Source organism: Pan paniscus, chromosome 2 (genome assembly GCF_029289425.2).
Source record: "Pan paniscus chromosome 2, NHGRI_mPanPan1-v2.0_pri, whole genome shotgun sequence".
NCBI classification, from domain to species: Eukaryota; Metazoa; Chordata; class Mammalia; order Primates; family Hominidae; genus Pan; species Pan paniscus.
Window position 1 is genome coordinate 119,208,928 of NC_085926.1, and position 16,362 is coordinate 119,225,289.

The window sequence follows — 16,362 nt, forward strand, 5'->3', positions numbered from 1 at the left end:
GTGTATAGAGGAGATATTTAACACAATTATAAATAAGAGAGGGTAAAAGGATGTAAAGAGAGTTAAGGCTTTTATATATCTTGAACTGGTAATAAGATGACACTCATAGAATGTGATAAGTTGTGGTACAATGTAATACCTAAAAAAACTGTAAAAATTATGCAGAGGTACACTTAAAAACACTACTGACACATCAAAATGGAAGCACTATAATAATTCAGGTAACAGGAAGGCAGAAAAAAGGAAACAGAAAAAATTATATGGTATACTGAAGCCCTAACATATCAATAATTATATTAAATAGAAATGGTCTAAATACTTCCATTCAAATATAGAGATTGACAGAGTGGGTTAAAAACATGACCAACTATATGTTATCTGCAATACACTCACTTCAAATATAACAGCATAGACAATTTGAGAGTAAAAAGACAGAAAAAAAAACTAATAAAAGAATTAATTGAGAGTGATGTCAACAAGGTGACAGAATAGGAAGCCCTAGACTTTGTTCTCCACAGGCACACTTACTTTACAACAACATGTGGTCCAAAAAGCCATTAGGACAACTTCAGAAACCATTTAGGAAGTCACAGTACCCCAGACAAGCTCAAAGCCAAGAATGGTCACATTGAAATGGGTAAGAAAAGCAGGGCGTTTCAGCCACATCAGTCCTTTTTCCAAGCTGGCAGAGCTCACAATTAGGAGGAAAAGTGCAACTCATGGCTTCACCTTTTTGAGGGAAAGAAAAGAGCGGAAGATATACACAATGTTCTGGATATATGTTATAGCGGCTGCTCAAGGGACTAGTTTCTGTGTCATCTGATAGAGATCTGGCATACTTTGGATTCCTGGGTGCCACTGAGAGCAAAATATATTTCAGTGGCTTGTAGCATCAGAGAACCTGCAGTATTTCAGACAGATACTAGAGCAGCAAGATACTACAAGTTCCTGAAAGAAACTGGAAAACTTCACTAGTTAGGAATTACATGCACAAGCCCAGAGAAGACAAATTCCCATAAAAGGTTTGAGAGTCTCTTAGAATCTCTACCTGGGCTGATTTATGAAAAATGTTCCCTGTACAAAGTCAGTCCATAATGATATGACTAATTTTTCACATTAAAGTCAACAAAAATAAAGCATACAAAGAGACAGGGAAACATGGCCCAATCAAAGAGACACACACACAAAAAAGTCCAGTAAATGATTTTAACCCTTTTCCTACTTGCCCCAAGAATACTCACTGGCAGCAGTTGCAGCTATAACATTTATGCCAAGATAACTTTGCCTCAAAATATCTCACTTTTATTATTATTGTTGTATCACTCTAGTATATTGACTTTGGAAATAAAAGACATCATTCTATTTATAGCATTCTGGTTTTAGTAGTGGTATTTCCATTTACAAAATATAGTAATTCTCCATCACTGAAAATGTCTTATCCTAGGAAACATAGCATTCCTACGTGTGAAGTTAACATCATTCTTGTACAGTTGTTGGCTGAGGATTCATTTGGTGAATTTATTTTTTCCGAAATAGACTATTCTGATGTTAGTTCTGTTCAGAAATAACTCCAGGAACAGTTTTCATATTTTATTTTCACATTGAAAACCAGTCAGATTTTCTTCAGCCTCAAAAAGTGTGTTTATGTAAAATTAAAGGAGCACTGGAAGCGAACTGTACTTTTTATTCTAAATGGGAAAAGGGTTAAAGAAACAGAAATCTGTGTATTACCTGACAAAGAGTTCAAAATAATCATCTTAAAGAAACTCAATATATTAGAGAATACAAATAGAAAACTAAACAAAATTAGGGAAATGATGCATGAACAAAATGAGAATATCAACAGAGTTTGAAATTATTAAAAAGAAACAATTCTAGATCTGAAGTATATGATAATTGATTTGAAAAATTCATTACAGAGTGTCAACAACAGACTTGGCCAAGCAGAAGAAAGAATCAGTGAACTTGAAAATAGGTCACTTGAAATTATTGAGTCAGAGGAACAAAAAGAAGAGGGCCTAAGAGCCTTACAAACACATTCAAGTGGACTGATGTATACATTATGGGAATTTAAGAAGGGGCGGGGAGAGAGAGAGACAGAGAGAGAGAGAATGGAGTAGAGAGAATGGAGCAGAGAGCTTACTTGAAGAAATAATGGTCAAAAATTTCCCAAGTTGGAGGAAAGAAATGGAAATTCAAATTCAAGAAGCTTAAACAAGTCCAATAATATGAACCCAAAGAAGCTCATAAAGAGACAATCAAACTGTCGAAAATCAAAGACAAAAAGAAAATCTCGAAAGCATCAAGAAGAAAAGTTCTTATCACATGCAAGGAAATCCCCATGAGATTGTCAGCAGGTTTTTTAGCAGAAGCATGGCAGACTAGAAGGGAGTGGGATAATATACTCAAAGTGCTGAAAGAAAAAAACCCCACCAACTTAGAATGCTATATTTGGCATAACCAACTTCAAAAATGAAGGAGCAATAAGACCTCCCTATATAAACAAAAACTGAAGGAATTCATCACAACTAGACATGTCTTACATGAATTGCTGAGAGTTCCTTCAGTTGAAACAAACACACTAGACAACACCACCGAAGCATACAAAAACTTAAAAGCTCTCTGGTAAAGTTGAATTTATAGACAAATATAGAATATTGTAAGATTTTAAAGATGGTGGATAAATCACTTTGATTTCTGGCATATAATTTAAACAATAACAACATAAAAATTACTATAATACTATGATAATAGATGCAAAATATAAAAATATGTAATTTGTGACATCAATAACATGAAGAGATAGTGAATGTAAAGGAGTAGATTTTTTGTATGTAGTTAAAGTTGTTATAGTTTAAAATAGATTGGTATAACTAGAAGATATTTTATGTAATCCTGGTGGTAAACACAAAGAAAATGCCTATAGAAGGTGCACAAAAGAAAATGAAAAAGGAATAGAAGTATGTCACTAAAAAAAAAAAACAAAACCCAAAGGAAGCCAGCAAGAGAAGAAAAGAAAGTCAAAATAACCACATAACATATAGAAAATAATAAAATGGCATTAGTAAATTATTCTGTACCAATAATTATGTTAAATGTAAATTGATTAAACTCCCTAATCAAAAGACATAGAATGGCTTGATTGAAAAAAGTAGAACTATATGCTGCCTCCAAGAAACTCACTTTAGATTTAAGGACACACATAGGTTGAAAGTGAAAGGATAGAAAAAGATGTACCATGCAAATTGTAACCAAAAGAAAACGAGATGAATACATTTATATTGGACTTTAAGTCAATAACTCACAAGGGACAAAGAAAGACATTACCTAATAATAAAAGAGTCAATCGAACAGAAAGATATAAAAAGTACAAATATGTATGAACATAACAACAGAGCATCAAAATATATGAAGCAAACATTGACAAAATTGAAGAAACAAACAGAATAACACAATAATAGTAATATATTTCAATATCACATTTTCATTAATGAACAGATCAACTAGACAAAAGATCAAGAAGGAAACAGGGTATTTGAAAAACACTATAGAACAATTGGGCCTAACAGACATACAAAACACTACACCTAGCAATAGGAGAAAAATATTCTCCTTAAGCACACATGGACCTTGTTCTAGGATAAGTAATATGTTAGGCCAGGGGTCCACAACCCCTGGGCTGCAGACCAGTACCAGTCCATGGCCTGTTAGGAACCAGGCCACACAGCAGGAGGTAAGTGGCAGGCAAGTGAGCATTACCACCTGAGCTCTGCCTCCTGTTAGATCAGGGACAGCATTGGATTCTCATAGGAGTACGAACCCTATTGTGAACTGCACATGCAAGAGATCTAGGTTGCACGCTTCTTATGAGAATCTAACTAATGCCTGATGATCTGAGGTGGAACAGTTTCATCCCGAATCCATCTCTCACCACCCGCATCTGTGGAAAAGTTGTTTTCCACGAAACTAGTCCCTGGTGCCAAAAAGGTTGGGGAGTGCTCCGTTAGACCACACATCTGTAGATGCAAGTTATTAGTAATGTTAGTTCTTTGGTTGAGTGGTTTCAATACGATTATATTCTGTATATTAAATCTATGTTACATACATTGTTATTTTCATATCAAGTATTACATGATGAAAAATAAAATAGAATTAAATTTTGTTAGGGTATATAGAGTCTCAGATCAACATCCTGCAGATTTTTCAGCAATAAAATTTAAAAATATCTATAAGTTTATAATTAGAGTAAACATACAAAGTCATTCATAGCATCTTTATTTGTAACAGCCAAAAACTGAAAACAACCCAAATGTTCATCATTTGGTGAAGGGGTAAGTAGAGCATATCCATACAATGGAATACTATTTAGCAACAAAAAGGAACAAATTATTAATACATGTAAGAAAGATTATCCTCAAAAACATTATGCTAAGTGCATAATGCAGACACAAAATGCAGTAGATATTATGTGGGTTCCACTTATATAAAAATTCTAAGAAAAAAAGAATCTATATAAGCAGAAAGTAGATTATTGGGGATCTACTAGGGATGAGAAAGAGGGTTGCATATTGCCATGAGGTAACTTTTTGGGGTAATGGAAATGTTCTAAAACTGGATGATGGTGTCAATGTGACAACTGTGTAAATTTACTAAAAATTATCAAACTGTACACTCCCAGTGGGTGAATTTTATAGTTATGTAAGTTACATCTGAATAAAGCTGTTAAAGTAGAGTAAGCCACTCAGTGACTAACCCCCTCTCAAAATAAAAAATCAGTTGGCTATATACATATGGTTCTATTTCTGGACTCTCTAATATGTTTCACTGATATATGTGTCTGTTTTTCACCACTAGCACAAAAACTTTATTGGAGCTTTAGGGTGAGACTTAAACCTTATGTAGTTTGAGTTCTCCAACTTTGTTTTTATTTTTCAAAATTGCTTTGGCTAATCTAGTTTCTTTTCTTTTGAAAAAATAATTTCAGCTTTTATTTTAGATTCAGGGGTACATGTGTAGGATTGTTACATGGGTATATTAGACACAGGTAGCGAGCATAATACCCAATAGGTAGTTTTCAATCCAAATCCCTCTCCTTCCCTTCCCTCCCCACTCTAGTAGACTGCAGCGTCTATTGTTTCTGTGTTTATGTCCATGTGTACTTAATGTTTAGCTCCCAGTTATATGTGAGAACATGTGGTATTTAGTTTTCTGTTCCTGTGCTGGCTTACTTAGGATTATAGCCTCCAGCTCCATCCATGTTGCTGTAAAGGACATGATTTCACTCTTTTTTATGGCTGTGTAATATTCCATGGTATATATGTACTATATTTTCTTTATCCAATCCACTGTTGTTGGGTACCTAGGTTGATTCCACGTGCCATTGTAAATAGCATGGCAATGAACATATGAGTGCATGTGCCTTTTAGGTATAATGATTTATATTGCTTTGGTTATATACCCAGTAATGGGATTGCTAGGTCAAATGGTAGCTCTGAGTTCTTTGAGAAATCTCCCAACCGCTTTCTACTTTCAGTAGTGGCTTAACTAATTTACATTCCTACCAACAATGTTTAAGCATTCTCTTTTCTCTGCCATCTGGCAAGCATCTGTTACTATTTGACTTTTTAATAATAGCCATTCTGACTGTTGTACGATGGTATCCTACTGTGTTTTGATTTTCTTTTTTTTTCTTCTTTTTTTTTTTTTTTGAGACAGACTCTTGCTCTGTTGGCCTGGCTGGAGTGCAGTGGCACAGTCTCGGCTCACTGCAATCTCTGTCTCCTGAGCTCAAGCAATTCTCCTGCTTCAGCCTCCCCAGTAGCTGGGATTATAGGCATGTGCCACCATGCCTGGCTAATTTTTGTACTTTTAGTAGAGACAGGGTTTCGCCATTTTGGCCAGGCTGGTCTAGAACTCCTGACCTCAGGTAATCTGCTGGCCTCGGCCTCCCAAAGTGTTGGGATTACAGGCATGAGCCACCGTGCCTGGCCATGTTTTGATTTTCATTTCTCTGATGATTAGTGATGATGGCATTTTTTCATGTTTGTTGGCTGCTTGTATGTCTTCTTTTGAGAAGCATCTGTTCATGTCTTTTGCCCACTTTTTAATGGGATTATCTGGTTTTCGCTTTTTGGTTTGTTCAAGTTCCTCATGGATTCTGGGTATTAGACATACTTTGTCAGATGCATACTTTGTAAATATTTTCTCCTATCGTGTAGGTTGTCTGTTTAGTCTGTTGATAGTTTCTTTTGCTGTGCAGAAGCTCTTGAGTTTAATTAGTTCTTACATGTCAATTTTTGGTTTTGTCACAATCATTTTTGGGGGCTTGGCCATAAATTCTTTGCCAAGGCTGATATCAAGAAGAGTATTTCTTAGGTTTTCTTCTAGGATTTTAGTAGTTTGAGGTATTACATTTAAATCTTTAATCCATTTTGAGTTAATTTTTGTATATGGTGAAAGGTAAGGGTCTAGTTTTCACTCTTTTGCATATGGCTAGCCAGTTATCCCAGCACCCCTTTATTGAATAAGGAGTTCTTTCCCCATTGTTTGTTTTTGTCAGCCTTGTCAAAGGTCACATGGTTGTAGGTGTGAGGCTTTCTCAGTTTTGTCTTCTGTTCCATTGGTCTATGTGTCTGTTTTTGTACCAGTACCATGCTGTTTTGGTTACTGTAGCCTTATAGTATAGTTTGAAGTTGAGTAGTGTGATGCCTCCTGCTTTGTTCTTTTTGTTTAGCTATACAGGTTCTTTTTTGGTTTCATATGAAATTTTGAATAGTTTTTTTTTCTACTTCTGTGAGGAATGATGTTTGTAGTTTGATAGGAATAGTGATGAATCTGCACATTGCTTTGGGCAGTATGACCATCAGTTTGTTTATTTCTACAAAAAATTGTTTTACCATATTTTAATTGTGATTACATTGAATTTATATGCCATTTAGGGGAACAAACATCTAATAAGTCATACAATTATCAATAATATATATCTCCTTTTATTAATGCCTTATTTTTTGGTCAACATCTTACAATTTTCAGCATACAGATCTGGCACAAATTGTGTTAGATTTTATCTATTTCTTGGTTTTGGCACTGTTGTAAGTGGTACTATTTTGTTATTTCCAAATGTCTATTGCTATTCAATGGAAATGCAATTGATTTTTGTATATTGATATTGTGTGTTATAATTTTGATAATCATTTATGAGTTCCAGTATCCTTTTTATAGAATCTCTGAGATTTTCTACATAGCCATATAATCTGCAAATACAAACAATTTTATTTCTTCCCTTTTAGTCTGTATGCCTTTTATTTCTTTTTCTTCCCTATTTCAGTGCTTAACACCTCCAATAAGATGTTGAATAAGAATGGTGAGAGTGAACATTTTTTTGGCTTTGCTCCTGATCTTAGGGGAAAACATGCAATCTTTCATTATTATGTATGTTAGGAGATATTTGTAGGTTGTTCCTACACACCCTTTATCTGGTTATAGAAATTTCCTGTGTTCCTAGTTTATTGAAAGTTTTTTTTAGGAATGGATGATAAATCATGTCAAATGCTTTTTCTGCATTTATTGAGATGACTATATGGATTTTCTTTTGTAATCTGTCAATATGGTGAATTTTAATATGGTAGTTGATTTTTTAAGTGTTTCTCTTACATTCCTAAGAAAACCCACTTAGTCATTATGTACTATCCTTTCTATATATTACTTCATTTGCATTGCCAATATTTTGTTGACAATTTTTATGCCTATTCTCATGAGGAATATCGGTTTGTAATTTTCTCTTCTTGTAATGTTTTTATGTGGTTTTGGTGTCAGGGTAATGCTGAGTTCATCAGAAGTGTTGGGAAGTATTTTATCTTCTATTTTCTCGATGAGTTTTTATAGAATTGACATTTGATTATTACCAAATAATGATGCAACTCTAGATATATTTGGTGATTTGCTTTTATATTTTGAAACTTAACTGAATTTTACTATGATATTCAATTCATATTTATATTAATATCAAAATTATCTATCCTTTTACATGAAAATATGTTGTTCACTTTCCACAGGCCATTTTTCATTGTTCTCCATTACACATATAACCTTTTTACAGTAAAGTCTAAGAAATTATTGTTCTTTTTCTAATCTTTAGATTTTAGTATATTGTTTAAGAAATGAGCCATTGTTTTAAGCTTAGAAATGGTTTAGCATACATTAGTTTTCATTAAAGTGGTATTTTTGAATCAAAACTGTATCAACAGTAACTCAAGTTTCTGTACATTTGGAGTGATTATGATTTTTATTTAGTATACTTTAATTAATGCTAATTTATTTCTCATCTAGTCATGCAGATGGATCAATAAAATTTTGGGATGCTTCTGCAAGTAAGTTTCAAGTTTCTGTACAACAGAAACCAATTGGTTAATATTTACTTATAGCCAGCTACCACTTTTTAGTTTGGGCAATTAAAATTTCAGATATATTTTTAGCATGCATATGTGGCTGTGTTACAAAAATCTATTACCTAAACTGTTAGATCAGTTGAAAGTATTATCTCTGCTTTACTTCTCTTCTATAATATAAGGTAAACAAGACTAAGTCACTCTTTGTCAGCAACCCATTATTATCTACAAGAGGCATGTTACATCAGAAAAAGTACCAAACTCTGTTAAATTAACTCTGTTCAAGGAATTTCCTTCACCCTCTACCTCTGTGGTCTTCGCCAAGTGCTTATATCCCTCTAGTCTTCACTTTTTTTCCCCACTCATCTACCACATCCTGCAAAGATCAAATGATTTGATAACTATAAGAACTCTTTTTAAATTCTTGAGAATTATGTAACTTACAGAATAAATAAGGTACTCTGCTCAATGTTGAAGGAATGCAAAGATACTTAAGACTTCATTATACTCATATATACCCTTCAGAAAAATTGTAGTCATTAGAAAAGATAAAGAAATGCACATATATAACTATAGGGAAAACAATATAAGAACTCTCAATGCAGTACCCCAGATCTGTTTGCTATCAGAAATGGGAGAGTCTTATTGAGACCTGGTAGATCCAGGAAAGGTATTTTAATGGAGTTAACATTTAGTGTGAGTTTTGGAAGTTAGTTAACTTTTGACAGGAATAGGAGTGAAGAACAAGTTAACAGTGACTCTAAGTTTCTGAAGCTGAGTAACCAGGAAGATGTAGGTAACTCTTTTGGAAATAAGGAATAAAGAGAGCTTTGAATTTTTTAGTAAAACCATAAAATTCAAGTAAAAATATCCAGCAGGTAAGGAGAACAGTCAGAAATGGAAACCAATGAAGAAGCAGCATAAAAGTGATGTTTGAAGCTGTAGAAATGAATAGCTTCTGAGGAAGACTGCAATAAACACACAAGCAGAGGAAGAAGGTTGAATATTGATGATACTCTTAGCCCACAAGGTAGAGTCCCTTGAGCAAGCAAACTAACTATCAGCAAGAGAAAAGGATTAAAAGATCTAAACCCACACATTCTGAAGTCCCCTTCTGACTTCACATAATAAAAAGCAACTGCCTAAAGAGAAACTCCAAAGGACAACAGACTTTCTGTTGATGAATCTTCTCATGCAAACCTGAGTTTGTTCCTGGAACAAAATTCATCGCATAGTGATGCCATTGCTCCTTTCCCACCACCTCAAAGTCACTTTTTGGCTTTTAAAATGTGGAGGGCCAGGCGCAGTTGTTCACATCTATAATCCTAGCACTTTGGGAGGCCTAAGCAGGCAGATTGCCTGAGCTCAGGAGTTCAAAACCAGCCTGGGCAACACGGTGAAACCCTGTCTCTACTAAAAAATATATATATATAAATTAGCTGGGTGTGGCAGCATGCGCCTGTGGTCCCAGCTACTCGGGAGGCTGAGGCAGGAGAATTGCTGGAATCTGGGAGGCAGAGGTTGCAGTGAGCCGAGATCACACCACTGCGCTCCAGCCTGGGTGACAGAGCAAGACTCCATCTCCAAAAAGAAAAATAACAAATAAATAAATAAATAAATAAAATAAAATTTAGAGGACACTTTAACACTTTAATTATTAGAGTGAATAACACCCTTAAGTATGCATAATAATATTTTGAGAAGTTAATTTTTAAATAAATATTTTATCACATTTAGAATATAAATTGCAAATGATTGCAGCATGTTTAATATTTTCACTGTAATCAAGGTCATATCTCCAACTTAATGGATGTCTTAAAAAAATTACTTAGTTTGCTAACTTTGTGAAACACTGTCTAATACAGAAAGCAAAATGAATTTGAATAACTGAGTTTATATTATTATGTATCTTAGTTTTCTATTGCTGAGTAATAAATTACCACAATTTAACAACTTAAAACAATACCCATTTATCATCTCACTGTTTCTGTGTGTTAGGAATTTGATTATACCTTCGCTGGGTCCTTTGCTCAGGGTGTCACAAGACTGTAATCAAGGTGTTGGCTGGGGCTGAGGTTTCATGAGACTGAAGGTTCTCTTCCAAGCTTATGTAATCGTTGGCAGACTTCATTTTCTTGCATATTCAGAGCTCATGGTAGCTTGCTGCTTCAAAGCTAGCAAGAGTGTCTCTTTACCTTCAGGGAGGGCCTCAGTCCCTCTTTTAAGGGGACCATCTGATTAGGTTTTGGCTGTTAAGAAAAAGCTCTTTGTTGATTAACTCAAAGTCAACTAATTAGGGACCTTAATGATGTCTGCAATATCATTTTACTGTTGTCATGTAACATAAATAATCATAGGAATGATACCCTATCTGACCTCAGAAGCCAGGCTATAGCACGCAATACAATCCTTTGTCTATTTTTTAAAAAATCTATTTTAGCTTGACATAATTTCAAGCTTACAAAAAAATTGCCAAAAAAAAAAAAAAAGTACTATGAAATGGTTTATACCTCTCAACCAGATTCTCCAAATATTCCTTTCCTCTCCCTGGCTCTCTCTCTTACTCTTTATCTCTTCCTTCCACACATTTTTCTCTCACACACATACATATATACATATAGCTTTTTTTCTTACGCATTTGAGAGTAAGTTGGAGACACATTACATACCCCTAAATACTTCAGCGTGTATTGCCTACAAACATTCACTTACATAACCAGACTTCAGTCATCAAAACCAGTAGATTAACACTGACACAACACTATTATCTAATCTCCGGATTTTATTCAGCTTTTGCAAATTTATATATATACATATATATGTGTATATATATGTATATATACACATAAATATATATACTTTTTTTTTTTTGACGGAGTCTCGCTCTGTCTGCCCAAGCTGGAGTGCAGTGGCGCAGTCTCGGCTCACTGCAAGCTCCGCCCCCTGGGTTCACGCCATTCTCCTGCCTCAGCCCCAGTAGAGTAGCTGGGACCACAGGCGCCCGCCACCACGCCCCGCTAATTTTTTTTTTTTTTTTTTTTTTGTATTTTTAGTAGAGACGGGGTTTCACCACGTTAGCCAGGATAGTCTCGATCTCCTGACCTGGTGATCCGCCCACCTCGGCCTCCCAAAGTGCTGGGATTGCAGGCGTGAGCCACTGCGCCCGGCCGCAAATTAATATTCTTTACGACAAAAAAATCCAGGATTATTTTTGCATTTAGTCATTGTATCTTCTGAGTTTTAAAAAATCTGGAAAAGTTCCTGAGTCTTCATTTCATGACACTGACATTTTTGAGGAGTTCAGGCCGGTTATTTTATAGAATCTCCTTCAGTCTGGTTTTGACTAATGTTTCTCATTATTAGATTCAGGTGATGCACTTTTCACAGGACTCGTATTTAAAACTTTACTCAAGGATCCTTTGTAGAATCATAGTTCTTTTATAGAGTTATTATCATCATGGTCTCCAGTGGAAAAATATTCCCCCAAATATTCTTAAAAACAGTTCACGAACACAATGTATGAGATTATATCTGACCCTTTCTTGACACAGAGCCACTCAGAAAAGATCCCTTCTCAAATAGTTACAGATTCTTGGACTCCCAATATTGCTAACTGGTAAATTACAATGTTTCTTATCTGAAGGAGTGTCTAAAAATTTGTTGAGAGTAGTAAACCCTCTAGGAATACCATCAACCTCTCACCTAACAATCAAAGGGGAAAACTGAGATAAAGAATAGAGGAGTCTCCGCTAGGGAAGAATTATTTTCAGTATTCCCATTTTAGACTTTCTGTGCCCCAATATTTTTATCAATAAATAATGATAAAAATACTTCCTTCATGAGACTTTTCTGAGAATGACACAAGAGAGCAACTATATATTCCTTGGTATGTAGTATATATTCAAGGAATGTTTATTTTTTCCCTGTAGTCTCCCTCTAGCTGCTGTACTGATATGAAAGCGTGGCATTGAATGCTTTACTGGTTAAAATGTAATTCACTTTGTCTACTTAGGTTTACTTTTGTTGTTTAACAAATATATTGGAAAAGCTTTAATAACATCTAAGAATTAAGTTTAAATTAGAAGATAACTGTGCTTCGATGTCTTATAGTAACTCTGCAGATGCTGTACAAACTAAAAACTTCAAAAGTGTTTGAAAAACAGAAGGTAGGAGAAGGAAAACAAACATGTGAAATTGTAGAGGAAGACCCATTTGCCATTCAGATGATTTACTGGTGTCCAGAGAGCAGAATATTCTGTGTATCAGGAGTCTCTGCATATGTCATAATTTATAAATTCAGCAGACATGAAATTACAACAGAAATAGTGGTAAGTTATTTAAAATTTAACTTTCACTTTTACAGTTATTAAAAGAAAGCTATTATCATAGATTTGACTACTACTTGGTATGGTTTCCATGAAGTGTGCAGTATGTGGCTAGTAATACAATTCACAGAATTTTAAATTATTATTGTTACTTACTATAACATATTAATAAATGGTTTGGCCTAAAAGGCCAAAACAATTCTCTATCAAAACTTGGTATTTTTTTCAATGTCAAAACAAGCTTAGTATTTTAAGTTAATCTTGTTACAAATTAAACATGTTACAGTTTTCTCACTTTTCTCTTTGATGTTACGTGAGTTGCATCTACCTGGCCGAAATAAGTCAACTCTACAACATGATGTTTTGAACTATGTATATATTGTGGAATATACACCTATATATTCTTCTATATATACTAATAAAATGTATAGGTTTTATACATATAGTTATTGATTTATTTTTGTATAAAAATCAAATTAATGCAGGCTTTGTTCTATACTTTTATTAATTTTTAAGTTTATCTGATTTGTATTTTCTCATCAACTGTTTGACATAAATGATTATTTCTCAGCTACAATAAGGTTATTTTTAATGATTTTCTATGTAGCAACATTTTTATGGGGCAGATCTAATTATGGGGCAACCTCACCTAATCTTAATTTTTAAATCAACGAAATACTCTGCTTATTCAAAAGAATAATGATTTTATGGGATAAATTAATTCTAAATGAAGCCACCTATAAACAACTGTCCTTCTCTACCTTGCCCCTTTTACCAGAATATAAAGATTATTTACTATAGGCCTGGGTATAAGTGTTTTTACCTCAACAGCTAAAATTAATATCACCCTTTTATTGTATAGTAGCTGAAAGCTAAGGCTTTGGAGTCAGATAAACCTAGGTTTTAATTCTGGCTTTCCCATTAAATATCTGTGTGACTCTGAACAAGCCATAAGTCAGTAGTAGAATGTAGCTATGATTCAGTTTCATCACATGTACAATTCCCTGTGTAAATAAAATGGGAAAATGGAAAATAAAAATAAACTTGGAATATAAATACCAATTTCATAGTGTTCTTGTGATGATTATATAAAGACATTATAATAGTGTCCTTACTGTAGTAAGCACTCAATAATTGGTAACTGTATTGTCACCACCAGAGGTTTTTCTGTAGTTTTAAAATAATTATGACAATAATTTTGGTGATATTCCCATAATGACATTTTTGTAAGTAATTGTTTTCAATCTTAAAAATGCTCATTTTTACATTATAAGGCAAATATGTGTTATAAAATCAGTTCTAATTAAATCATTTAATGCATTTTATGCATTCATAAAGCATTTAGTTTTAAAACTTTTTTAGTTTAATAAAGGTTTTTAGGTCACCTTTTTATTCCTATGTAAATTATTATATGTTTTTTATCAAGTAATTCTGATCTGCTAATTAGATTAAACAAAAGCCAAGGTAATGAAATAAACAACCAAAAATATGGAATTTCGTTTGGAAAATTTTTAGTGAATTAATGCAAAGTTAAAATGCAATGAAAGTTTTTTATACTAAAAGGCTTTAAACAAGTAATTTTTTCATACACACACAAACATACACACTACACACACATATACACGTTTGTGTGTGTATATGAAAAAAGTTTAATTTCTTTCATTGGAATAACCATAATCAACTTCTCCTTTTATTTTATCATATATCAAATTGTAATATATAAATTGTAATTTATACTATATCTTAAAGTATATTTATTATATAAAAACTTTATCTTCACTGAGATATTTTTCTTTTAATTCTGAAGTTTAAAAATTTACATTTTTTGTGATTGCCATTGAATATTCCATATAATTAACTATTTGATTTAGTATGAGATACTTCTCAACTTTCCTGTAAATAGTATTGAACTTATTAATTTGAAAAAAACTGTGTGAATGATTCCTAAAAAGTTATCAGGTATTTTAATGTGATTATTTATTATGACTTAGATTAAATTAAAACGATGATTATTAGTGTGACTTAAATTAAATTTAAACTTGATTTTTTTAAGTCATTAGAGGTACGACTTCAGTATGATGTTGAAGATATTATTACCCCTGAACCAGAAACAAGTCCTCCGTTTCCAGATCTCTCAGCCCAGCTTCCTTCTTCAAGGAGTCTTTCTGGGAGCACTAACACTGTTGCTAGTGAAGGAGTAACAAAGGACAGTATTCCATGCCTCAAGTAAGAGTTTCTACCAAATTTTCAAACAATTTTAGATATTAATCATATGTCTTTGAAACTGTGACAAATGAAATTAATTTTCTCTTATTATCAAGCTATTGTCAGGTGATCTACAATTCTTCAGGGGTTACTCTGGTCTTTTCTTTGAACATCTGTGAAGAGGGCATAATATTTTCACCCTTCATTCACTTATTTATATATTTCCTTCCCAGAAGGACTCTAAAGAAAACATGGCTTTCACAGAATAGGAAGTTTGGCAGGGCAGAAACTTGGTGACATGCATGATATTTCCAATTGAAAAAGTATGTTTATGGGGTGTGATGGCTCACGCCTGTATTCCCAACACTTTGGGAGGCTGAGGTGGGAGGAATGCTTGAGACTAGGAGTTTGAGACCAGCCTGGGCAACATAGCAAGACCTTGTATCTACAAAAAATTTAAAAATTAACTGGGTGTGATGGTACACACCTGTAGCTCCAGCTACTAGGGAGGCTGAGGCGGGACAATCACTTTAGCTCAGGAGTTTAAGGTTGCAGTGAGCTATGGTCTTGCCACTGCACTCCAGCCTGGGTGACAGTAAGACCCTGTCTCCAAAAAAATAATAATGATAATTTTTTAAAGAAGTATGTTTATGTAATTTCTTTAGCTTTCTTGGAATCAAAAAGAAAACCAAGTTTACTATCTACTACAAGAGTTCTATATTAGAAAAAAGGATTTCTCTCATGATTGCTAGTATATTTCATAATCTTTCTTTTTTAAAACTATTTATGAATAAGCTAAACAAAGATTTGCATCATGTTCAATAAAACCTAAAGTTAACAAAGCCCATAGTAATATTTTATGATTTTAGTAATAGAGTATAAATTACTACTTACTGCTTCTATACCATCAAATCAAATATTTCTAGTGTTAGCTGGCTGGAGAATTAAACCTAAGCAGGGAATTTCTTTGAGCTGCATATCTACATTTGCCACTCAAAAAACTTTAGACAGCTAGTTTTCTCATTTCTTACAAATATGCTTATGGAAAATTTAGAGATAAGATTTTAGGAGCAAAATTCGTGCAATTAGCAGATGCTATACTTTTGTAATCATTGATTGTCCTCTCAAAATTTTCTTTTGAAGTACATAAAAAGAAGGAAATATGAGCAAATATTACTGGGAGGAAAATCTACAAAGAGGAAACATCATCATAAAATTTTAGCTAGTGGATATATTTTTTGAAAGTAGCATCAACAGTATTTGATAATTGGTTTGGTGGGAAGTATGAGAGAAAGATATTAGTCAGCTTTAAAGGAAAATAGGAATTCAGATGCTAGATATGTTGAACTCTTACACTGGAGGGTAGGTTAATGGTCATTTGTTTTATTGTTATGCTTTATAACTGATATATATGTAACATATATTACATTAGAAAAATAATTACAT

The 16,362-nt window shown here is 33.5% G+C and overlaps 1 protein-coding gene across 8 annotated transcripts in view; it reads left to right on the forward strand.

Annotated features, from left to right (window-relative positions):
* The window catches only part of STXBP5L (syntaxin binding protein 5L), a 507,233-nt gene that overhangs the window by 332,053 nt on the left and 158,818 nt on the right, over window positions 1-16,362 (forward strand). For all 8 annotated transcript variants that reach the window (XM_003825169.4, XM_008950467.3, XM_003825168.4 and 5 more), the window contains 3 exons: window positions 8,329-8,369; window positions 12,497-12,714; window positions 14,765-14,937. In XM_003825169.4, the coding sequence (XP_003825217.1) occupies window positions 8,329-8,369; window positions 12,497-12,714; window positions 14,765-14,937 (432 nt within the window). The remainder of the gene's footprint in view (window positions 1-8,328; window positions 8,370-12,496; window positions 12,715-14,764; window positions 14,938-16,362) is intronic.